The sequence below is a fragment of the Phacochoerus africanus genome, chromosome 3, assembly GCF_016906955.1.
Source record: "Phacochoerus africanus isolate WHEZ1 chromosome 3, ROS_Pafr_v1, whole genome shotgun sequence".
NCBI lineage: Eukaryota > Metazoa > Chordata > Mammalia > Artiodactyla > Suidae > Phacochoerus > Phacochoerus africanus.
In genome coordinates this window covers 185,752,673-185,776,819 of record NC_062546.1, presented here as the reverse complement: position 1 = coordinate 185,776,819, position 24,147 = coordinate 185,752,673, and the positions used below count along the sequence as shown (strand labels likewise).

The following is a 24,147-nucleotide window of genomic DNA, read 5'->3' as shown; positions in this document are numbered from 1 at the left end:
TTTAATATTAAAGTCTAGCTGAGTAAGCAGTGCACAGTCACTTAGACTCAGCCCCTTCTTCCAGGCGCTCACAACTTGGGACCCATCAAGTCACCACAGTGGTTGGCAGAGAAGGGCATGGAGGCTCCAGCCCCATGTCTGCGTCTCCTCTCCTGCCCCCAAACTAGATGCCCTGGGAAGTAACTGGGACTTCCCACTCTGTTGGTGGGAAGGTACAAACACAATCTTTTTGGAAAATATCTCAGCAGTTTCTTAAAAGTTAAACATACACCTGCCATACGACCTTGCCATTTTGTTCCTCAGTTTTTACCCAAGAGAGAAATAAAGGCACATGTCTACACAAAGATGTGTATACAGGTGAGGATGGGAAACTTATCTGTAATAGCCTCAAATGGGAAACGACCCAAATGTCAGCAACAGGTGAATGTGTAAACACACTGTACAAAGGGACCATGGCTATATGCCACAGCACGGGGGATAAAAGAATTCTGCTGAGTAAAAGAAGGCAGATAAAAAGGAGAGTATACCGTATGATTACACCAGTATAAAATTCTAGAAGATGCAGGAGTTCCCATCGTGGCTCAGTGGAAACGAACCCGACTAGGATCCATGACCACACAGGTTCGATCCCTGGCCTTGCTCAGCGGGTTAAGGATCTGGCGTTGCCGTGAGCTGTGGGATAGGTTGCAGACACAGCTTAGATCCCGGTTGCTGTGGCTGTGGCTCTTATTCGATCCCTAGTCTGGGAACTTCCGTATGCTGTGGGTGTGGCCCTAAAAAAGACAAAGAAAAAATTAAAAAAAAAGAAAACTTCTCTTAAAAAAATAAAAAGCCTGAAAATAATTCTAGAAAGTGCAAACTAGGTGGGGGGAGGGAGAGACTACAAAGGGCTGGTGGAAACTGGGGCTTGTGTTTGTTGTTTTGAATATGGTGATGGCTTCATGGGTATGTATTAAAGTCAAAACTCATCAGATGATACTCATCACATTTATATGAAGTGTATTACTTGTTAATAGCATCAGAAGAAAGTTGTTAAAAATGAAACAACACAGACCCCCAAAGTGGACTCCACACAGGAAGCCCTTGTGTGTTTCGAAGGGTGGGCTAGCCAAGGTGGGCAGGTGAACGAGAAACGTCGGCGCTGCCAGGTCTCATTCTTGGAAAAGGATTTTCTGAGTCTGAAAGGACTTTAGAGAGGATGGCGCCCACTCCCTCATGTGACAGAAAAGGCCTGAGAGCTTTGCCAAAGTTGCCCAGCTCATGGGTGGGAGATGCGGGACTAGAACCCGTCTTGTGCCTGCCAGCCTGGCTCCTTCCACCCTCCACACCACGGTCCATCCACTCAAGGGCTGTCCACCTTAGCTCCTCAACTTCTGGAAGGCAGCACTGGGAAGACCAGAGGGCAGGGAAGGGCCGAGGGAAGGGGCTGCTGGGGTCGGGTGCGGTGGCCAATCCTGGGCGGGTCCTGGTCAGAGGACTTGGGCTTCTCTTCTCTGGGAGCAGGGTGGGCAGTGGCGCTCTCTCTTCTTGTAATCCACAGAGCAGGCGTGGCAGACCAGGCCCCCGCAGAGTCTGGGGAGCAGAGGTGGAAGAGTGGGTGCTCATGCATGCTAAGGGGACAGGGTTATGGGGTTCCAGCATCTACTGGTCCACCTGTGTGTTTCTCATCTCTCAGCAAAACAGCCCTGGGTCTGTCTCAGGAGGCCTTCCCTTTCCTAAAGGGTATCCTGATGCCCCCACTTGCAGGGTCCTCTAACCCCAGATGGCAGTCAGTCCCCTCTTCTGCCACCCTATTCCCTGGGCAAGGGGAAGGGGGCAACTTTGTCTATACAGGAAATCTCTTCCCAGATGAGATTAGCCAGTCCATTAATCCATCGAGTCTCAGGAGGGTTATCCAGTCCTATCTTCCAGTTACCATCCTTGTCTGCCCCCTTTCAATGCTCTTGCTCATGTCTCTGCTAAATGTTGGGTGAAATGAGTTCCCGGCTTTAAGTGGCCTTTCATAAATGCCTTGTTCCTGGGTCCTCCCCTTCCCTGGAGTGGGCAGGGGGCTGTGGGCTGGTGGAAACTGGGTTGTCCCAGAGGCAGGATTCTGAGCCCCACCCATTACCTGCATGGGTACCGCCGAGACAGCCGGCCAAAGAGCTTGCTACAGACGACACAGCATCCAGGGGCCAAGGAAGAGAGATGCTGGATCTTCTGCCACAGGTTATCTTTCTCTCTGATGGCGGGGGTGGGGTGTGTGTGTGGAAGGACACACACACACGCAGACACACACACACATGAAGAAGACAGAGGAAGAGAAAGATGGATATATGCAGATGGAGAGACACAGAGGGACAGAAAGAGACACACAGAGAGAAAGGAGAGAGAGAGAGAGACAGAGGGAGTCACACACAAATATACTCATAGACACAAAAAGAGATGAAAGACAGTGGAGCAGAAAGACAAGAGACACAGAAATGAAGAGGGAGACAGAGAGACAGAGAGAGACAGGCCCTCAGAGAGAGAAAGGAGGTCAGGGAGTTGGAGGGGGAGACAGAGAGAGATATGCAGGGAAGCAGCCAGGGAGATCAATGCCAAGGGAGAGAGAAAGACACAGGGGAAGAGATGCAGAGACAGACAGGGACAGAGATACAGAGAGGGAGACAAATATAGGAAAAGATGGAGAGAAGGAGAAAGAGACATAGCGACAGAGAAAGACGAAGACAAATGAAGAGACAGTGACACACACACACACACACACACACACACACACACACACACACACCCACCCCAGAAATAGATGAGTCTCCAGTCTTTCTGGGAAGATGAATGGTTACCCCCAGGTTCCCTTAATCCAACATAACCATGACCCATTATTTAAGAACTTGCTCTCATCCCACCTCCTCCAGGAAGCACTCCCTGATGGTGAAAGCGCCCAGGGGGGTTCTTGCTGCAGACTCCTTTAGCATATAATGCCTATTATCTTTTATTTGGCCCTCGGTACAAACCGCCTCATAGTTATGTATGTTTATGCTCCTGCAAAACTATCTTCACTGTTTTTTTGGAGGGTGGGGTTTAACACAATAAATATTACTCTGTTTATAGTTGTACACCAATTTAACTCAATAAATATTATTCTGTTTATAGTTGTACACCAATCGACACAACTCAGTTTTCTAGCACTTCCATCCCAAACCCCCAGCCCATGCCTCCCCCCACAACCTATCTCCTTAGGAAAACATAAGTTTTTCAAAGTCTGTCTTCACTGTTTTTTTAAGGGTGTGTAAGAATGCATGTTGTTTTAACTTTTTTTAAATCAAAATGACATACGATTTAAAAACTAAAGAGTACAGAAGGACTTTTATCAAAAAGCAATAGATAAGGCGTTCCCTTTGTGTCTCAGCGGCTAACGAACCTGACTAATATCCACGAGGAAGTGGGTTCGATCCCTGGCCTTGCTCAGTGGGTCAAGGATCCGGCATTGCTGTGAGCTTGGTGTAGGCTGGCAGCGACAGCTCTGATTCGACCTCTAGCCTGGAAACCTCCATATGCTGCGGGTGTGGTTCCAAAAAGACAAAAAAAAAAAAAGGCAATAGGTAAACCTCTGTCACATTTTCAGTGGTAAACCACCAACATCCTTCAGCTTTTTCCCCTTGATATTACTTATGTCACTCATATTCCTCCCCATTACTTATGTGCTCATATCCTTCCTTCTTGATTTATCCAGAAAGAATATTTTCCGCAGAGCTCCTTGGTATCAGAGGATAAGGCTTATTTATTACCATTCTCACTAACTCCTCTTCCTCCCAATGCAATTACGTCCCTAGTTTTGGTTCCTCTATCTGGTTACTATTGGAATTTTACAGAATATACTCATACATTTATTTCTCACTCATTCTATTAACTATAAATAGCATCACGTGTGGAGTTCCCGTCATGGCGCAGTGGTTAACGAATCTGACTAGGAACCATGAGGTTGCAGGTTTGATCCCTGCCCTTGCTCAGTGGGTTCACGATCTGGCGTTGCCGTGAGCTGTGGTGTAGGTCGAAGACTTGGCTCAGATCCTGCGTTGCTGTGGCTCAGGTGTAGGCCGGCAGCTGTAGCTCCGATTAGACCCCTAGCCTGGGAACCTCCACATGCCGCGGGAGCAGCTCAAGAAAAAGAAAAAAAAAAAAAAAAGCATCATGTGACAGCCATCCTGTAATAAGATGATGCCAGCATCCCTTTTTTTCAGCTCTCCTCCTTCTTTGCCTCCTAACTTGTCATCTATTCTTCTTCTTCTTCTTCTTTTTTTTTTTTAGGGCTGCAACCTTGGCCTATGAAAGTTCCTGCGCTAGGGGTCAAATTGGAGCTGCAGCTGCTGGCCTACACCACAGTCACAGCAATGCAGGAACTGAGGGGCATCTGCAACCTACACTGCAGCTCACGGCATCGTCCTTCATCCACTGAGTGGTGACAGAGGGCAAACCTGAGTCCTCTTGGATACTAGTTGGGTTTGTTACTGCTGAGCCACAGTGGGAACTCCTTGTCGTCTGTTCTTGCAACATCCATTATAGTAGCCACCAGCCACATGTGGCTATTTCGGTATATATTTAACTTTTTATTTATTGTTTTTTTAATGAATGAAAGATTCTTTAAATTCTACAATGCTTTACAATGTTCAAAAGCTTCACCCACTTGATTTTATATAATCCCATAGAAACCCTCCTTAAAAAAAAATCCGCTACCCCTATATTGCCCCTCCTTCCTTCCCTCCCCCCACTAGTTACCGCTAGTTTGTTCTCTATATCTGTTAGTCTGCTTCTTTTTGGTTTTGTACACTAGTTTGTTGAATTTTTTAGATTCCACATCTAAGTGATTTCAGGAGTATATTTAACTTAATTAAAGTTAAATAAAGTTAAAACTTTCGTTCCTCAGTTGCACCAGCTGCTTTTGAAATAGTCAGTCGCTACATATGACCAGTAGCTACCATATTGGACAGGACAAATGTAGAACATTTCCACCTTCAGAGAAAGTCCTATTGGATTTTATTCTGTACTTAATATTGTTTAGGTGGTAACATTTAGATTTTCTCTATAGTAATAATTGTTTTCTATGTTTTGCCTTAAGTTGATTCTAACATTGAAGAAAATCAATGAGTAGTATTTACTTTATTAGACTATATATAAGCATATTGCCTCTGCTGGAGTTAAGATGTGTTACATAACATTTCCGTTCTTAGAATTTTTGGCTTTTCTAGGACTTTCTAATTGCCTTTCTTTGCTCCTTGCATGACTTGCCTTTAATATAGCCTAATCCCCCTCACCCCCAATTCTTCATCATATCAAATATTTTACGGATGCTTTTTCTCCCCAGAGACCTCCTATTTCCTGGGCTTGCTCTCCACTTGTCATCTTGGGAATTCCCTCTTCTTCTCTCCTGGACTAGAGCTACCATTTCTTAAATTCCCCATCTTCTCCTTTCTTGGTTTACTTCCTTGTTTTTCTGAAGCACATCCTTAATTAACTTCCAAAGAAAGGCTGTGTGGGAGGTCAATTTTCTGTGACCTGCCAATCTGAAAAATGTCTTCCCTCCATCACCTCCCTACTTGCTTCACAGTTTGTCTGGACATAGACTTCTAGGGCAAAAGCCAGTTTTTCTCAGAACTTGAAAGCATTATACCATTGATTCTTAACACTTATTGAGTCCTACTTCTTTTATAAGTGGGCCTTTTAGGATATTCTCCTTATCTTTGTTTCAACAAAATTTCACAATGATATATCTAGGTGTGGTTTCCTTTCCCCCTTTTTATTGTACTGATTACTCAGTGAAATCTTTAAATCTGAAGATCCATGTCCATTAGAGCTGGGAAACTGTCTCATATTTTTATCTGATAATTACTTTGTTTTTATTCTCTCTTTTTTTGGAACTTCTGTCAGATATTGGGAATCTTGGATGGATTCTCTATGTCTCTATTTCTCTCATACTCCTTTATCTCTGCTTTCTACTTTCCGAGAGACTGCCTCATCTTTCTCTTAAGACCCTAGTAAATTAAAAAAAAAAATTTTTTTTTTGTCTTTTGTATTTTTAGGGCCACGCCCATGGCATATGGAGTTTCCCAGGCTAGAGGTTGAATTGGGGCTGTTGCTACAGGCCTACCCCAGAGCCACAGCAGGGTGGGATCCAAGCTGCATCTGCATGGAGACTACACTGGGTTCTTAACCTACGGAGCCAAAACTGCAATTCCTATGTCTTTTATTATTATATGAATGTGTGTGTGTGTGTATATATATAAACTTATAGTGTGTATATATGTGTGTGTATATATACACACATATATTTCATTGTTGGCTGCCTTGAATTCTTTTGTGAGATGTATAGCTAGTTTTTTTTTTTTTTGACTCTTTGACTTTTTGTCTTTTTAGGGCTGCACCTGCGGCATATGGAGCTACCCAGGCTAGGGGTCTAATCGGAGCTACCGCTGCCAGCCTACGCCAGAGCAACACCACATCTGATCTGAGCTGCGTCTGTGACCTACACTACAGCTCAAGGCAACGCCGGATCCTTAACCCACTGAGCAAGGCCAGGGATCAAACCTGAAACCTCATGGTTCCTAGTCGGATTCATTTCCGCTGTGCCACAATGGTAATTCCTAGCTAGTTTTTATTAGCTTTCTCCCAGATGACAACTCCTTGGAGAAGATGATTCTTTAAGTCCTTTGTTCTTTCCAGGTTGATTTCTCCCTTTTCTCATCTTTAATCTCTTGGATTTTGTGCAAGAGGATTTAGGTCTAGATGACCCCTCAGCTACCTTCCAATTCTAATGGAACCTGAGTCCAGTGGTGTCCTATTTCCTGAATTGGGTGAAAGGATAACGCATATCTGTGAATTATCTCCTCACTAGGCTGAAGGGTAGCGAGCAGGTTTTACACATTTCCTCCATCGCTCTGTGAGCTTTGTGGGTGGTTTGGGTTTGGAATTAACCCTGATGAGCTTAGCCTCTGGAACCCAAGACAGCTGACCCGGGACAGGGTACAGACCCACGGTCTGAGGAAGCCAAGTAGGCAGGCGTAAGACATGAGTGTGCCTCTCAGTTAATCTCCCCCTTCTTCTCCCAATTCCTTCTCAACCTATGGGCTCCTTTCCTTTCTTCTAACGTTGGTTGTGTGTCTGTATGTGGAGGCTGGTGGTGGGGGTGAGGGGGGCTGGCCTTAGAGGCAGATGACTCTATGCAGTTTATATGCTGTGTGTCCTCTCTGACCCTCAGTTTCCTGATCTGTAAAATGGGGATAGCAGCAGGGCATGGCTTCAAGAAGGAAATGGGTTAGTACAGACAAGAGGTCCAGAGCCCTGCGTGATACCTCCGCCCTTTCTGCAGCCCCACCCAGAGTCCCGCCCTTACTGAATCAGTTCCAGCACCCGCCTCTTCATGGCACAGACCAGGTCCCGCTGCCCGCCCAGCTCCTCCTCGTACATGGCATCCCTCCTTTCGGCCTCCTGTTGCTTCTGCTCCAGCTCTGCCTGCAGCCGGGCCCGCTCTTCCTGACACCTGGGCACAGAAGGAAGACTAAATTCTGAGGGGCACAGCACCTCGGTGGTCCTGGGCCTCTGCAGGACAGCGAGCCCCCTGGGGAAGTTGGGGATGCCCCCTGCAGTGCACACACACATATGCACACTGCACACCACACCACATACCATATATCCACAACACAGCACACGCCACACTATGCACTCATGACACAGCACATACACCACAAACACTATACACCTCCCATACAGTTATACCACACTACACACATGTATTCTACACACACTCATAATACAACACATATCACACATGAATCCCCGACACACAACACACCATACCACACACCAGGCACACATACTATAACTACACACATAACTATGTCTGTTATGCTTCATAACACACATCACTCACGCGCACATAACACATACACCTCATATATCGCACAACACACATATGCACCCCACACTACACACCATACACCACAAACACAAAACACCATATACACTCACAACCCAGCACCACACACACACACACACACACACACACCATATCACACCAAGCACTGTGTGGCTTGATACATGTAGGTTAATTCCTCATCAGTTCAGAGAAATGAAGACAGAGCCTAGGGAGTTCCCGTTGAGGCGTAGCAGTAACAAACCTGACTTGTATCCATGAGGATGGGGGTTCGAGCCCTGGCCTCACTCAGTGGCTTAAGGATCCAGTGTTGCCATGAGCTTCGGTGTAGGTTGCAGATGTGGCTCGTATCTGGTGTTGTAGCTGTGGCGCAGGCTGGCAGCTGCAGATCCAGTTCAGCCCCTAACCTGGGAACTTCCATGAGCCGTGGGTGTGGCCTTAAAAAGACACAAAGTAAATAAATAAAAAATAAAAATCCTTCAATGACTTAAAAAAAAAAAAAAAAGAAAGAAAGAAAACAGGGCCTAGCCTTGCATGTTTATTTAGAGGGACTAAGCCAACATTTTCATTTGTTTTCTTTCTTTTCTTTTTAAAAAACATTTTCATTTTAAAATGTAATTTTCTGGAAAGGCGCGCTCACAATCCTGGCAGCTCTCTGGGGGACGTGGGTGTCTGGGAACCCGGGCAGGATGGGCTGTGCCAGCTGAAAACAATTGCAGTGTTTGGGGAGCGGGGTAAATGGGGTAGGATTTGGAGTGACTTTCTGGCTTTAAAATATGTTGAAAAATTGCATTGCCTGGTCTTTTCAATTACAACAAGTAATCTTAAACATATGGCTTTCTTAAATTTTGTTTCCGTTTGGGCTTGGAAACTCCTCAGCTCTATTCTTTTCCCTACTTTTTGTTTTTAGAATGGCTTCTGAGAAGCTTCCAAGAAATCAAATGGACTGGAAACTAAAAGGTCCCTGCCTCAGGCTCCAGCTTCTTACTCCATCACTTGGATGAGAGGCTGTTGGAAAGGTAGGGCCCATCCTGTGACCTCTGGATATGTGTGCATGTGCACGCTTGTGCGTGTGTTCAAGCCCCTGGGCTGAGTGTGTCTGAGGTAAAGAGGCTTGTCAGAGGCTTGACAATGAATAGAATTATTAATTTTTAAAATGCCACCAAGAAGCATGCTGCAGGAAGGAAAACTGGGTGGGCCATGAAATCAATCCCACAACAGATAGCCACCAACTTTCCAAAAAGGCCGGTCCTTGCAGCCTCAAGAAAGAGTGACTTTTTTTTTCTTTTTCTTTCTTTTTTCTCACTTTTTAGGGCTGCACCTGGAGCATATGGAGGTTCCCAGGCTAGGGGTCCAATCGGAGTTGAAGCCGCCGGCCTACACCGCAGCCACAGCAACACAGGATCCGAGCTGAGTCTGTGACCTATACCAAAGCTCATGGCAATACCAGATCCTTAACCCACTGAACAGGGCCAGGGATCAAGCCTGCATATTCATGGATACTAGTCGAGTTCATAACCCACTGAGCCACAATGGGAACTCCAAAAAAGAATAACTTTCAACAAACATTCTAGTCTTCAGCCTTCTCTTTGAGCGTTGGGATTTCATTTTCCTGAGCTCATTTACTTGTTCAGTGACCCCAGGGCCTCTGGTGTGGCCTGTGCAGGCCCTCATGTGACCAGTGTGGTTTAGTGTCTGTCTTTGGGGTAGGAGGGAACATTTATTAAGCACCTATTGTGTGCCAGTGGCTGTTCTAGGTGCCAGGAAGAGCCTGGCCTATGGCTTCTGGTGGAGCTTAGAGTGTGTTTGGGGCAGTGCCAAAGAGAGGGATAGACCAACGAAATAATTAAGTGTGTGACAGCGACAAAAGTGGGGCTGAGACCAGAGCAGAAGAGATGCTCAGAAAGTCTTAAATGGCTGCAACATTTAAGCAGATCTAAATGACAAGAAGCCAGCTAAGGGTACGTGCGAAGTTCTGCAAGTTGAAAAGAACTTGTCCTATTCAAAGAAATGAAGGAAGAGGTAGAGAAACTGTAATTCCCTGAAGGGCAGGGCTGGGGAGGCAGGAGGCAAGTGGGAGGTAGGCAGTGGCCCCAGGAGGAGTGGATTTTAATCTCAGGGCAGTGGAAGACGTGGAAACATTTTAAGTATTGTAAGTATTTGAGGGGGTAACAGACCCTCTTAGTGTAGGAGATGACAGGGAAGGAATTAAAGTCTATTGAGTACCTACTTTGTGCCCGGCACTGAGCTTTGTGCTTTACAGATTTGTTTCACTGAATTTTCGCAAATGTGTGCGATAAGTGATATGATCATCATTTTACAGGAAAGAAAAATCAAGTTTCAGAGAGGCAGTAACACTTGCCCAGGGTCACACAGCTCGACATGTAGGGGGGAGCAGAAATGCAGGCCTGTTCACTTTAATCTCTTCTTGCCTCCCCACACTTGCAACCCAGCAGGGCCCTGATCACCAGCAGTATGTGGTGCCAGGGCTGAGTGGGCGGCAGGTGGGGGAGTAGGATGGGTCCTTGCAGCCGTGCAGCGTGCCCCCAAGAGCTCAATGCTGCCACCCGAGGTAGGGGGAGGTGTGATGTTCACCTAATTCCCCATCTGAGGACCTTCTGCTCATACCTGTCCTAATCCAGCGGGCAGAGGAAACCCACCTGCTTGGAAGAATAGTCTCTAGAGCATCTGAGCTGCAAGAGATCCAGCCATCTCCTTTCGCAAACCAGGGACCTGAGGCCAGAGAGAGAGGGCCAGGGTCCCAGGGCCCCACAGCCAGAAAGCCAAGGAGTGGGTATTGGAAACCCAGGAGTATTTTTATAGCCCCAAGCTGCTCTGCTCTGGGGCCTGCTGCCACTCCCCTAAGCATCTAGCCTGGCGCTCTGCCCCACTGTCCACCTTGAGTCTATTCTCCATGTCACAGCCCAAAGGATACTTCAAAAACCCCAGTCAGACCATGTGACCTCTCTGCTCCTGATTCTGTCCTACAGCACATGGGAGTCTCCACTCCAGCCACGTGCCTGCTTGTCCCTAGGCCCACGTCTGTCTCCTGGGCCTTTGCATGTGCCAGTCCCCTCCACTGAAGTACTTCTTTCCAAATGTCTGCATGGTCCAGCTTTTCCTGTGGTTGGGATTTCCGCTCAAATGTCGACCTCAGAGTGGGCTTCCGTGATTCTAATTCTAGAGGATTCTCCTGTTCTCTCTCTGCCACTACAGCACCCACGACTACTTGCCATTGTATTTCTGTGTGTTGATCTAGTGTGTCTGTCTCCCCAGGTCTTTGAGAGCAGACACTGCCTGTTCTGTCCCCTCCCACTGCTTCTCACGGCCGTAGTGGAGGCAGAGTAAATATTGCTGACTGACTGCCTGGGTCCCCAAGGCACATCTGTTCACTGGTGGTGAGAGGCTGTCACCAGCTCGAAGCCCCTGTGGTGCCTTTCCCAGTATTGAGGGGTGTGTCTAAGTTCCCTGGATCCCAGGAGGCAGGGGACACATTCTTGTCCTGGGCTCAGGAGCTTCTGTTGCTCATCACCTGCATCCCCATGACTCCTCAAGAGGCCCCCAGCCCTCTCCTCTCCCTAACTCCACAGTCAGCTGCCTGCCCAAGGCTCCACTTGGTGTCTAACAGGGGTCTTGAACTTTGCAGGCTCCAAGCCCAGTGCACACCCACAGCTGTGCTGTACCATGACTCTAGCTTTCCAGCTGGTCAGGCTGAAGACTCGGAGTCATTCTTGACTTCTGACTCTCACACCCCAGACCCAGTCCCTTGGGAAGCCTGACCTTACAATGGATCTCGGATCCAGCCACTCCTCCATGGAGCAGCAGGCCTGAGTGCTTGAAAAACACAGGTCATCCCGGAACAGGCACCTCTACAGAGACAGGCAGATTAGTGGCTCCCTAGGGCTGGGCAGGTTGGGGGGACATGGGCAGAGATTGCTAATGAGTACAGGGTTTCTCTTTGGGGTGGTAAAAAGATTCTAATATTGAATGTGGTGATGGATGCACAGCTTTGTGAATATACTGTCACTGAATTTTTTTGTTTTTTGTTTGTTTTTAGGGCTGCACCTGCAGCATATGGAAGTTCCCAGGCTAGGGGTGAAGTTGGAGCTGCAGCTGCCAGCCTATGCCACAGCTATAGCAATGCAGGATCCTTAACCCACTGAGTGGGGCCAGGGATCAAACTCACATCCTCATGGATATTAGTCGGGTTCTTAACCCACTGAGCCACTGAGTTGTTTTTTAAAAGAGGAGAAACTTTTTTTTTTTGGTCTTTTTAGGACCATGCCTGTGGCATATGGAGATTCCCAAGGGACTAATCAGAGCTGTAGCCACTGGCCTATGTTAGAGCCACAGCAACATGGGATCCAAGCCGCATCTGCGACCTACACAACAGCTCAGGGCAACACTGGATCCTTAACCCACTGGGCGAGGCCAGGGATTGAACCCACAACCTCGTGGTTCCTAGTCGGATTCGTTAACCCCTGAGCCACGGACGGGAACCCCAAGAGAAACATATTTTTAACATACAAACTGTCATCTCATGTCTGTTAACTGCTCAGTCCTCTCAATGGTTCCTATTTTCCTCCGAGTCAAAGTCAAGGTCCTTTATACGCGCCTGACTTTTTCCCACATCCTCTCCCTCCTTCGTACCACTGGGGCTATAACTGTGTCCCGGATGCCATGCCCAAGCCCACGGCAGGGCCTTTGCCCTTGCGGTTCCCTCTGCCTGGAACATTCTTCCACCACATTTCCAAATGGCTTATGCCTTACTTCCTTCAGGGTTTGGCTCAAATGTCATCTTTTCAGGGTGGCCTCCCCTGGCCATGCCACCTCACGGAAAATATCACCCCTGACTCTTCCTATTCCCCTCTCCTGCTTTATTTTTCTTCTTCTTAGAACTTATCACACTCTGATATCTTATGTATTTGACTTGCTTATATTTATCTATTTTCTCCCCTACTGGCATGTAAGCTCCATGAGAGCAGGAATACTGTCTGTTGTCCGATTTTCAACACAGAACAGGCCTGGCACAGAGAGGGCACTCTGAGTGTTTGTGGAATGACTGAATGATGGCTGGGATGATGGGGGCAGGGCAGGGGTCTGGGAGACAGGGGCTCCCCCAGCCTCAGGGAGCAGCCTGGGGCTGGGTAGTCTCCCTGGATCCTCCCAGCTTCTTCCTCCAGCCTGTCTTGGTCCCTAGAGAGGGCCTTGGATGGGCAAAGTCTCTGCGTTCACTTAGGGCCTGAATCATGGGAATCATGACTGACCAAACCACAGCGCCCTGCAGAGTGTCTGGTGGGAGGAGTCCTCGGAGGCCTTTTGGGGGGGTGGTTCCCAGGGCCCCTGGGCTTCTCGCAGCCTCTTAAGCAGTCAGCAGACGGCTCTGTGATTCAGTGTGAATCACAGCCATGCAGGGGGTGACTGGGGGGTCGGGGCAGGTGTCAGCCACGTGGGACAGACCTAGGCACACGGAGAGACTGAGTCAGGCTGAGGGAGATCTTTGCACAGTGGAGATATTTTTTAAAATAAATGATGACAAAGAAACTGAGACAGCGAGAGACTGAGCAGGGGAAGGTAGAGACCAAACGGTGCACTCTGGACCCTTGGGGTTAATGTGATGATGGCAGGATGAAGATGCTGGAGGGTGAGGGGGCAGAGGGGTAGTGCCTGGGGTCCCCTGGGTCTGGAGTCAATTTCAGGGTCTGGCTCTCAGCAACATTACTAACTAGCTGGTATGGGGTGAGGTGTGTAGCATCTCTGAGCCTTAGCTTTCTTGTCTATAAGATGGGGGTTCTTGGAGGACCGATTTCCTGAGGGCATTAGGAGGAAGCACCTGGAACAGGGCCAGGGATGGAGCAGATACTCAGGAATGATTATGAGGATCAAGACGGTGCAAGAAAGATTGTACAATGGGAACAGGAAAATGAAAGGCAAACAGAGGAAAAGAGGGGGAGGGAAAGATAGAGAGACAGAGACAGAGATGAGAGAGAGGGAGAGCCATGCAGGAGCCTGGTGGGGGCAGGGAGCTGCATGGAAAGGGGAGCCCAGAAGAGGCAGCAGAAAGGGGCAAAGATGAATGTGGGCGCAAAGGGATGGACACCTCCCGGGGCTACTCAAGGAAGCCAGTGGTGGAGGGGCTGGCAAGGAGAAGGGTGGGGAGAAGGTGGGAGCCCCCTAAGAGGGGGAACAATGTCCTGCATGCCTCGGCACCCCAAAGTTGTGCTCTGCACAGGGCCTGGTGCACGGGGAGCTCAGAAGATGCTTGCTGGAATGACCTTGAATACGAGCAGGAGTGAGGGAGCCTCCTGCCCCTGGCCTCCCGGTTCCCATGCCCGGTTGCCTAGGTTACCTGCTCAGCTGCTCCTGCAGGGCCTTCAGCTCCTCTTCCTGCTCCTTCAGCAGCTGCTCCTGGTGCCGGACCTGCTCCTTGGTTTTCTGGAGCCCATATCTGAGGCTCTGGGTGTGGGAGAGGGTGAAAGGAGGGAAAAGGAAGCTTAAGGAGGAGGGCGGAGACCCCAGCCCCAGGCCTAACCTGACGAACACCCCCATGAGGCTCCAGGCCATGTGATACAGCCTGTGGGTGGAAGGCAGGACTGGGGACAGTGCTGGGAGCTGGGGTGCCTGGCTCTGGCCCGGGTAAGCCTGGAGCCACCATTTCTTCCTTCACTAAAGGATCAGAGTAGCAGAACTCAAGGATCTGGAGGACTCTGGCCTAGGGTGGAAGCTGATGGAAACCTTAAAAAAATTTGGGTGACCTCCAGGAGAAGCCTCTATAAGAGCAACTTGTGGGATCTGCAAGAGCAGAACTTAGATATTGGGAAGAACCTGCCAATAACAAGGACCATGGGACTCAAGAACAAGCAACTGTCATGAAGAACTGTTGGGAAGGGATCGCAAACTCAGACGCCTACAGGGGCTGGGCAGGTAGCACTGATGAATAAAGTAGGCCTGGTGTGAGGCAATAGGGAGAGGTGGAGACTGTGGTAAATTGGCAAATGTATGTTGTTTAGGTGATGAACTGAAGAACTTCCAAAAGGCATCCTCAGAGCATCATGATCCTGTGTGGACCAACACAAATTGGGCTGGAATGGCCCTGGGCCACCCTGGAAAACTCCCACCTGTGGGCCAGGTTAGAGAGGGGAGAATAGACAGGTACAGAACTCAGTTGCTCCCACCTTGACCACATCCTGCAAGGCCATCTCTGCTTGTTCCTCCATCCTGGGCACATCAGTCACTCCTGTTTGCTCTTGAGGCTTCTCCGTGGTGGAGCCTTCCTTTGTTCCCAGGCCCTGAAGGAGCCAGGGCTCCCCCGGGATGCTGAGCACCTCCCCCTCCTGCCTACTCCCTGACTCTGTATCCCCTACTGTCCCTTTGGGGCTGGAGGCCAGCAGCCTATGGATATGACTCCACTCTGTTTCCTGGTCATGAGTCCCCTCTGCTGTTCTCTGACCCTCTGCCCCTAGCAGAAACCCCCTTCCCTTGGCCTCTGCCCCTATCACCTCCTTCAGAGCCCCTTTGGTCCCTTCCTCCTGCCCCTTGCTGCTGGGTGTTGAGTTCTCAAGGCAGATCCCTGTCCCCGGAGCTCCTTTCTCCTGGTCTTGCTGAAGCTCCTCCCCTCCTGGTTCCCATATGCTCTGGGGTGGCCCAAGGCCCCTGGGAGCATCTTTCTTCTTTTCCCCAAAGGGGGGAAGATGATTGTGTTGTTGGGACCTGGAGAATCCATCCAGCTGCTCTTCCCTGGGTGTATCTTGCAGATGGCTGGCTTGGCTGGCATGTGGCTTCTCCGGGTGGGCTCCAGTGGGGCCTCCATGTGTGGCTGAGATCTGCAGAGATCATCATCCCTTTCAGCACCAAGCCCCCGTCCTGGCATATGGGAGGTGCCACCGCCCTAATGCAGCAAGCATGCTAAATATATGGATTCCTGGGTCCTCCCATTGGAAATACTGATTCAGTAGAATGGGGGTAGGGCCTGGGAATCTGAGTGTGAACAACACCCCAGGTAGCCTGGGCTTTGGTCACAGAGCAGCAGGGCTTCTCAACGCCCTTTCCTTCTTCACCTCTAGCCTGTACCCCTCGCCTCCTCTTTACCTCCATCTTTGGCATCCATCCGATTTCCCGCAAGTTCTTTCTGCCCCTCGCCTCTGATCTTTCCCCCTAAACTTGACTTTGCTGTGTTTCTGTTTTCTCGACTGTAAAGTGGGAATAATAATACTGCCTTGTTGGGCTGTGGTGGCAGCTTAAATAGCCTGACAGCCCCTAAGAGTCACTGCTGCCAAGAAGCCTTGTCTGTGCTCCCATGTTCCTGGGTGCTTCTGATCACTACACTTAATTTGTGTTGCAAAATGCTCCTTTCAGGTCTGTCTGCCCTGAGCAGACCTGGAACTCCTTTAGGTGAAGATTGAGTCATAGCATCTGTATCTGGTGCCTGGCAGCTGTTGGGGGTGCAAAGCAAGCATTTGGAAGGAGGATAAGGACAAGGAGCCTCTAATTGAGCACATAGCAGAAGCTTTTCTCTGAGCTGCACCCCACGCATCCTCTCAATCCCCCTGTGCAGCGGACAAGCTAGGTGCCCAAGGACCATGCTTAGGGATGGAGCTGGGAGGTGAACCTGGCTCCCCGAACTGAACCAAGATGTTTGCAAATGGTCCAGCAGAGTTTGTTTCCCTGGGCTGTTTCCCATAAGCTTCGGGTCACTCTCCCCAGCACTTCCTCCTCCCCAGGGCCCCACTGGCACCTGCAGGTGGTGCCAGTGGTTCCTCTCTCTCCCCTGATGTCCTCACCAGCTGAGGAATATGAGCCTTCGCTTATGTGGCTCCCCAGCCCCCAGGTCCATATGCTGGCCTTTCCCTGTCTGTCTGTCCAGCTGGGGGAGGGCTCAGTTACTTCTCAACCTGGGGGTCCCAACAGAGATGGAGAAGAGGTGACTCAGAGTGAAGGACGCGATGAAGCACCTCCTTTGGGGAGTCTTTGATCTTTCTGGGTCTCCTTCCCTGGGTCTGTCTGGAATTGGAGCACCAGGACCTGAAAGTGAAAGGAGCAGGGGGACCTGGGCTTCTCTCCAGCAGTAGTCTTGGTCCATCTTTCCAATCGCCCATTCATCCTCCCACCCTTCCACCCTCATGCATGCATCCTCCTCTCCACCCACCCCTGCATCCCACCCTCCATCCATCTTCCGTGCCATCCCAACACCCCAATATCCATTCATCCTTCTAACCATCCACCCCAACCATCCCACAACCCTTTAGGGACTGTCTTCTTTGCAGCATCATGGACATAAGGTTTCACTGGGAAAACAGACGGCTAGGGAGGTGGAGAACCAGGAGTCAGGGAGCAAGAGGGGAGGGAGGAAAATATGGGGTTGGGGGCTGAGGGCTTGGGGTTGATTTGGGTGGGTGGTGGTAATGGGAGCAGGCATTGAAAAGAGGCTTCCGTCCATGCTGCACCCACTCACTCTGAGAACATGGGCCAGGCCCCATCCAAGTCTGGCCGCTGCAGATCCAAGTCGAAGGCCACCCCGTTGAGAGCATAGAGGGCATCGAGGATGTCTTCCCGGAGTTCAGGGCACACCAGAGGGCTCCGGGGGCCATACCACTCCCTGTGTTAAGAGCGATCAGCACCCTTGGCCTTTGGCTCTGGTGCTATTGCCACCCCCGACCTCAGAGAATCCATCTCTACCGCACACCATATTGGGACGTTCTCCAGGTAGGGGTGTAGCCCCTGGGGAGCAGGAGGCGGAGGCATCCTGATGGCACCAGGATGGGGGTTTTAACCACGCCCTCTGCCCTTTCTTTCTTGACTTTCCCTTTATGACCCTGTTTAATTTAATTTATTTCTTTCGCTTTTTTAGGGCTGCACCTGTGGCAGATGGACGTTCCCAGGCTGGGGATTGAATTGGAGCTACAGCTGCCAGCCTACACCACAGCCACAGCAATGCCAGATCTGAGCCACGTCTGTGACCTACACCACAGCTCACGGCATTGCTGGATCCTTAACCCATCGAGCAAGGCCAGGGATCAAACCCGCGTCCTCACGGATACTAGCCAGATTCTTAACCCACTGAGCCGCAACGGGAACTCCCTATGACCCTAATTTAATCATCCTTGATATCAAACCATCCTTCTGGGGGTAAAGAGCGCTCTTCATGCAGGAGGGATGTGAGCTCAGATGATCAGGAGCCCCACCTGGTGAGCTCTGGGTTGAGGAGGCAGAGCTGCAGGGATTCAGCCAGCTGTCCATGGACCAGACAGAAGCGGATAAAGGCCCGGCCTTTCCCCAGAGGAGTCTTCAACTGCAGAGCACAGAGGGAACAATTGAGCTAGTGGTGTTGGGACAGAGGGAACTCAGTGCCATAGAGGGAGAGAAGATGGGGTGAGTGGTTGATGAGAAAGGGTGTCCTGGGACTTGAGGCTCTGGGAGGTAAGGGGGTGGCTGGAGGGGTGCTAAGGGCAGGGCTAAAGATAGATGACCACCAGGTGAGGGGGCCCATGGGCAGTGGAGTTGGGATGGGTGGGAAAGGGGCCTCAGGCAGGCCTATGTCCGCCCCCACCCTGGCTCCCAGCCATCCTGGCCAAGGGCCTGGTGCAGGACCCCATCACGCTGAGGTCAGCCTCCCTGCCATTTGGCTCTGGATACCTTGTCCTGTGAGTGGACGAAGCGGACTGGCTCCGTGTCCCCCCGCTGCCGCCACAAAGCCGTGCAGAGGAAGTCCCAGTAATCCTTTCGTGCCCTCAGGAAGCTCTTCTGCTCTTTCTGGTCAAACTGGGAGCAAGATGAGGGAAAGGTAAGTGTAGAAATGTTTCTACCCACTTTGCATTCCAGAATGCCAACTAGGCACGGGCTCGAGGGGGAGGGCTTGTGCAGACAGACCCAGCTTCAGGTCCAGGCTCTGCCCTTACTGGCTGTGTGATCAGGAGGAGGTTGCTTGATTTCTCTGAGCCTTCAGTGCACTCATTCATTCTTTTTTTTTTCCTTCCTTTTTAGGGCCCCACCTGCAGCATATGGAGGTTCCCAAGCTCGGGGTCGAATCGGAGCTGCAGCTGCCGGCTGCCGTCACAGCCACAACAACTCGGGATCTAAGCCGAATGTGCAACCTATACCACAGCTCATGGCAACACCAGACCCTTAACCCACTGAGCAAAGCCAGGGAAGGAACCTACATCTTCTTGGATACTAGTTGGGTTCTTAACCCGCTGAGGCACAATGGGAACTCCCTCATTCATTCTTTCATTCAACCATTTCGGAAATACCTATAAAGCACTTATTATGTGCTGAGCCCTGTTTTATGCCCCAGGGACCCAGCAATGAACAAACTGACCTCCTGGGCTCACATTTTGGTAGGAGAGAAGACATAAACAAATGGAATAAGTAAAACATTTAGTATGTTAGCGTGTGCTGACTGCTAAAGAGAAAAACAGCAGTGAAAAGGAATGGAGAGTGTGCTGTATGTGCACACGTGTGAGATGATGTGGGGTGTGTGTGAGTGTGTGCTCTCTGCGTGTGGCGTGTGTGTTAAAAACTTAGATTCAAGTGGCTAAAGAAAGCCTCCCTGAAGAGGTATTCTTCAAGCGCAGATCTGAAGGACATGGCAAAGTGTGCCATCCAGATTCCTGCGGGACAAGCGTTCCAGGCAGAGGGAATAGCAGGTGCAAAGGCCCTGAGGTAAGCCCCTTCTTGCTGTGCTTTAGGAAGATCAAGGAGGCCAGTGGGCCTGGAGGGCATCCCAAGAGGGGCAGACTGGCAGGAGACTCACACAGGCACCCAACCTACACCACACACCCACACACCTCACACACACACACACACACACACACAACCTCCCCACCTGTACACGCACATGGACACACACATAGAGAAGTGGAAGGATATGTGTGTGTGGCGGGGGGGGGATGGGCTGGTCATCAAGCATCTTTGGAGGTCAGAAGGGAAATTAAGCAAGGTGGACATGTAAAGGGCTCAGTGGGGCACATAGTAAATGCTCAGCAAAAGTTACAGCTGGGGATGATTAGGGCTCTAACCAGCAGCGAGGAGGGCCAGCTCTCAGACATCTGTGCCTCTGAAATTTTGTTTACTATTTATTTATTTATTTATGCTTTTTAGAGCTGCACCTGCGGTGTATGAAATTTCCCAGGCTAGCAGTTGAATTGGAGCTCTAGCTGCCAGCCCACACCACAGCCACAGCAACCCAGGATCCGAGCCACGTCTGCGATGTGCACTACTGCTCATGGCAAGGCCGGATCCTGAACCCACTCAGTGAGGCCAGGGATTGACCCTGTGTCCTCATGGATACGAGCTGGGCTCGTTACCACTGAGCTACCACAGGAATTCCTGTAACTGTTGTCTTTAGGGCAGGAGGGCTGCCCCCAGCCCCACCCAACTCTGCCTCAGCCTTGTCCCACGTCCCTTCCCAGGCTGCAAGGATGGCCTCCACGAGTGAGGGCAAGATGGCTCTCAGCATCTGGGAAAGCCCATGCGATTATCACTTACTGGGACCTGGAGAGATGAGAGAGAGGGCCAAGGGGAGGGCCCTACCTGCAGCAGAAGCTCCAGGCAGCCACAGAGTCTGTGCAGCTCGGCACTGGCATCCGTCACCGGCTGCTTCCCACCCCCATAGCCCTGGAGGATGGTGGAGACAGCAGCTGTAGGGACATCAGACATCACATTGTGAGGCTCCTCAGACTCCTCACCATGGCCCCAGTTTGATCCCAGAGACTCAGGACACACTCACCTTTCAGGTCCCTGGTGATCTTGACGACAGCCACCTCTTCTGCCATGAGTATTTGAAAATGATGTGCTTCCTTGTGGCTCTGGAGTACCAGCCCAGGAAGGAGCTTCTGAATTCCGCTGCTCAGCTCTCTCCTTCCAGGCAGGAGAATCTAAGGATCTAGGGAGAATCGGAATCTAGGGAAACAATGTGACATCTCTAGGCGAGCTAACTGCTGGAGAAAAGCCCAGCTCTTTCTTGGAAGGCAGGGTGGAAGGGTGATGGTGTGGCCCCCACCCATGGAGCAGTTCCTGGTGGCAGGGGCTGTGGCCCCTGCCTCACCCCCTGGTTCCCGTTCAGGAACCCTAGGAGAGTCTTAATTCCATTTTTATTTTGCTTTTTTAAAAATTTATTTATTATTATAATTTAGGGGGCCACACCCCACCCACAGCATATGGAAGTTCCCAGGCTAGGGGTCCAATTGGAGCTGTAGCTGCTGGCCTACGCCACAGCCACAGCAATGTGAGATCCAAGCCACCACAGCTCACAGCGAGGCCGGATCCCTAACCCAATGAGCGAGGCCAGGGATCAAACCTGCAACCTCATGGTTACTAATTGGATTCCTTCCTACTGCGCCACAATAGGAACTCCTATTAACTCCATTTTAGACAAGGGAAGGGGCGGGGCTCAGAGAGGGTAAGGGTTTTATCCAACGTCACAAAGCTCTAAGCAGTGAAGCTAGAATTTGAACTCGGGTCTGGTTACCCGCGGGACCAGGGCTCTCAGCCCTGACTGGATGTGAGCAGCCCTAATAACGCTCAGGTGCTCAAGTCATGTGGCTGCTGAGGGGAGGCGCCCCCTTCCCCCGCGGGGGGCCTTGCCAGAGTGGTCGTCATTCTCACGACACATATTCATACTTCCCTGGGCCCCAGCTGAGTGGAAAATGTATGTTCTTTGAGGCAAAGGAGGCAGAAGTGAGGCGAGGTCCCAGTGAGGTGTTAATCCCACCTCTCTCTCCCCAGGGAATAGCAGCCTGTTCCACCACACAGTGGAGCCTGGGGCTCCCAGAGGAATATTGTGACCCCCGAGGGCTTATTCTCAGAGCCTGAAGTAGGGACAGGTATGAGGGGGTGACCCCAGGTGTGCTGCCCCCCAGGCTGTGGTGGCTGAGTTTGGGAGTGAGTGGGAGTGGAGGAGCTCAGACACAGAGGAGGGGAAGGGAGAAGGAAATGAAGGTTGTGTGTGTGTGTGTGTGTGTGTGTGTGTGTGTGTGTGTCTTTTAGGTGGCACTGCTGTGCTGGGGTCAGGAGACCTGGGTCTCCATCCTGGTCCTGCTGTTTGCTCACTTTGTAGTGGGGGCACATCCCTTGCTTTCTTGGGCCTCAGTTTCCCCATCTGTAGACCAAGGCCCAGACCCTCCAGCCCAGACCATCTCTGAAATCCACAAGCACCTTAGCTGCACCTCCTCCCCACTCCTCACTTTTACCCAGGATTCCTCTGTCCTTGCTCCTGGCATCACTCCCTTTCTCCAGCCACCCCCAGACCCAGGGGCCTCCCTGCTACTCACCTGGGAAGGCCTGGCTGGTTGGAGCATGAACACGGACACTGTCGCAGGTGCCCTGGGCCGAGCGGTGGCCAGGGCAGGGGGCGGCCGGGCGCCTGGCTGGATGGGCTGCGCCGTGAGCCTGGTGTGCTGCGAGGCGTTGGAGCCCGGGCCCCACCTGCAGCACAACCTTTCCCAGCCTTTGCTGGTCTGCTGTCTGGAAAGTGACTCAGACCCAGCCCAGCACACTGGAGAAAGAGGATGTCTTGCTCAGAGGTGGAGGCTCGGAAGACTTGTGGGGGTGGGGGGGAGGTGTATTGGGGAAGCAGGGAGTTGTGGCTGAGGGGGTGGGTGGGGGTGGCTGAGGGAGAAGTGGGAGACGCAGGGGTCAAGGGCACCAGGCAGAATGGGTGAGGTGGGAGATGGTTCTCCTGAGGCAGACCTGGGGTAGACTCGCCCAAACTCAGACAGGGACTCAGACTAACCCATGGGGAGTGGCAGTTGCTGCCCTGCAAATTTCTTTCCCTTTTCCGAGTCACCTCATGCTCTTGTCTTACTGCGTTTCACCACCGGGTGGCACGAAGAGGCTATGATGCTGCCCCACCTGGTCACTGCCAGTCTCCACCGTCACTAGGTTGGAGAGTGGTGCCGGTGGGGAGGGGAGGACAAGGGTCCTGGCATGTGTCTCCCTCCCCTCCCCACCTGAGTCTTCGGAGGGGTCCCCGTGAGCGCTGATCCTCAGTGCCATCCCCCCGGTTCTGGGACTCACCCCAGAAAGGATGAAAATGAAAGCGCAGTATTTATGAATGGGCCAGGTGCGTTGCCCAGGTGGACTGTGGCCCTCCCACCTGGCTGTGCTCTGCCTCCTTGAGTCTGAGGTCTTTCCACAGTCCAGTCCCCAAGGGCTGGTACTGGGGGCAGAGAACAGAGGGGCAGGATCGGCTAGGGCTCTTTGATCATCCCCAGGAACTGCACGTAAACACTGGGGCACGCGGGACCCAAGCCGGGCTCTGTCCTCCTGCGGGGGCTTCCTGCTCATCTCTCCTTCCTTGGGACCTGGTCTCCCGCTACAGAGGCTTCATCCCCCTCGTCTGTCCTCCGTGTCCCCGTCTCTCTCTCATTACTTCTCCTTATCTGCTCCCTGCCGCTCTGGTCGCGCCCGCCGCGGGCGGTCTGTTTCTCAGCGGGTCCACCGCCCGCGTCCCGAGACCCCGCGCCGCCCCTCCCCGCGCCACCGCGCCCTCGGGTCTCCCTCGTCACTGGCTGCGTCCGGGCGCCCGTGTCACCGCCCCTCGCCGGGCCTGGCGCTCCCCGGCTTCCTGGTGGTGCGGACTGAGGAGGCTCCGGGCGGAGACGGGCTGGGGGCGTCGCCGTCCCCCTCCCAACGTCGCAGGCGCCCTGGGCCGAGCGGTGGCCAGGGCGGGGGGCGGCCGGGCGCCCGGCCGGATGGGCTGCACGGTGAGCCTGGTGTGCTGCGAGGCAATGGAGCCTGGGCCCCCCTGCAGCCCCCAGCCTCCCGGGAGCCCCTCGGCCCCCGCGCCGCCCAGGTGCCCGGAGCCCTGGACCTCTGCCCGCGCCGAGAGCCGGCGGCTACTGCTTCAGGTAGGGCGCCGCGCTCGCTGTTGGAGGGAGGGCAGAGCGCAGCTCACCTGAGACAGGTACAGAGTCCCTCCAGGCAAGCCCCGGTTGGCGGTTGGGGCGCGCTGGAGCCAGGACCAGGTGAAGAGGCAGCCAGTGAGGCTGAGGTCTCTCACCTGGGTCTCTTGTACCCTTGGGAGGAGGGCGATGTAGGACCTGACCCTTAGGAGGGCAAAAAGTCCAGGTGAGGTTTTAGGAGCCGTCTGAGAGGGGCAGGGCTGGGCGTGCAGGGAAAGGTACTGGAAGAGTGAATTTCACCCCAAGCTGGTCTAGGAGGAGGCTGTGTGTACCACGGGGACTTGGGACAGGGCTGGTGGGGGTGGGGCGTCTGAGTCTGACCTGAGGATGGTGAGGGAGCTG

At 51.8% G+C, this 24,147-nt stretch overlaps 1 protein-coding gene across 1 annotated transcript; it reads right to left on the bottom strand.

Moving 5' to 3' along the window:
- Positions 1-1,005: 1,005 nt before the first annotated feature.
- RUFY4 (RUN and FYVE domain containing 4) lies at positions 1,006-22,378 on the bottom strand. Its single transcript, XM_047773468.1, has 12 exons — positions 22,174-22,378; positions 20,631-20,786; positions 20,435-20,541; positions 18,539-18,664; positions 18,088-18,194; positions 17,358-17,501; positions 16,858-16,927; positions 15,082-15,729; positions 14,256-14,362; positions 7,367-7,513; positions 2,111-2,221; positions 1,006-1,572 (listed from the first exon to the last, which is right to left on the bottom strand). Exons 2-12 carry the CDS (start codon positions 20,674-20,676, stop codon positions 1,470-1,472), a joined length of 1,716 nt encoding a protein of 571 aa, XP_047629424.1. The 5' UTR covers positions 20,677-20,786; positions 22,174-22,378; the 3' UTR covers positions 1,006-1,469.
- Positions 22,379-24,147: the final 1,769 nt, after the last annotated feature.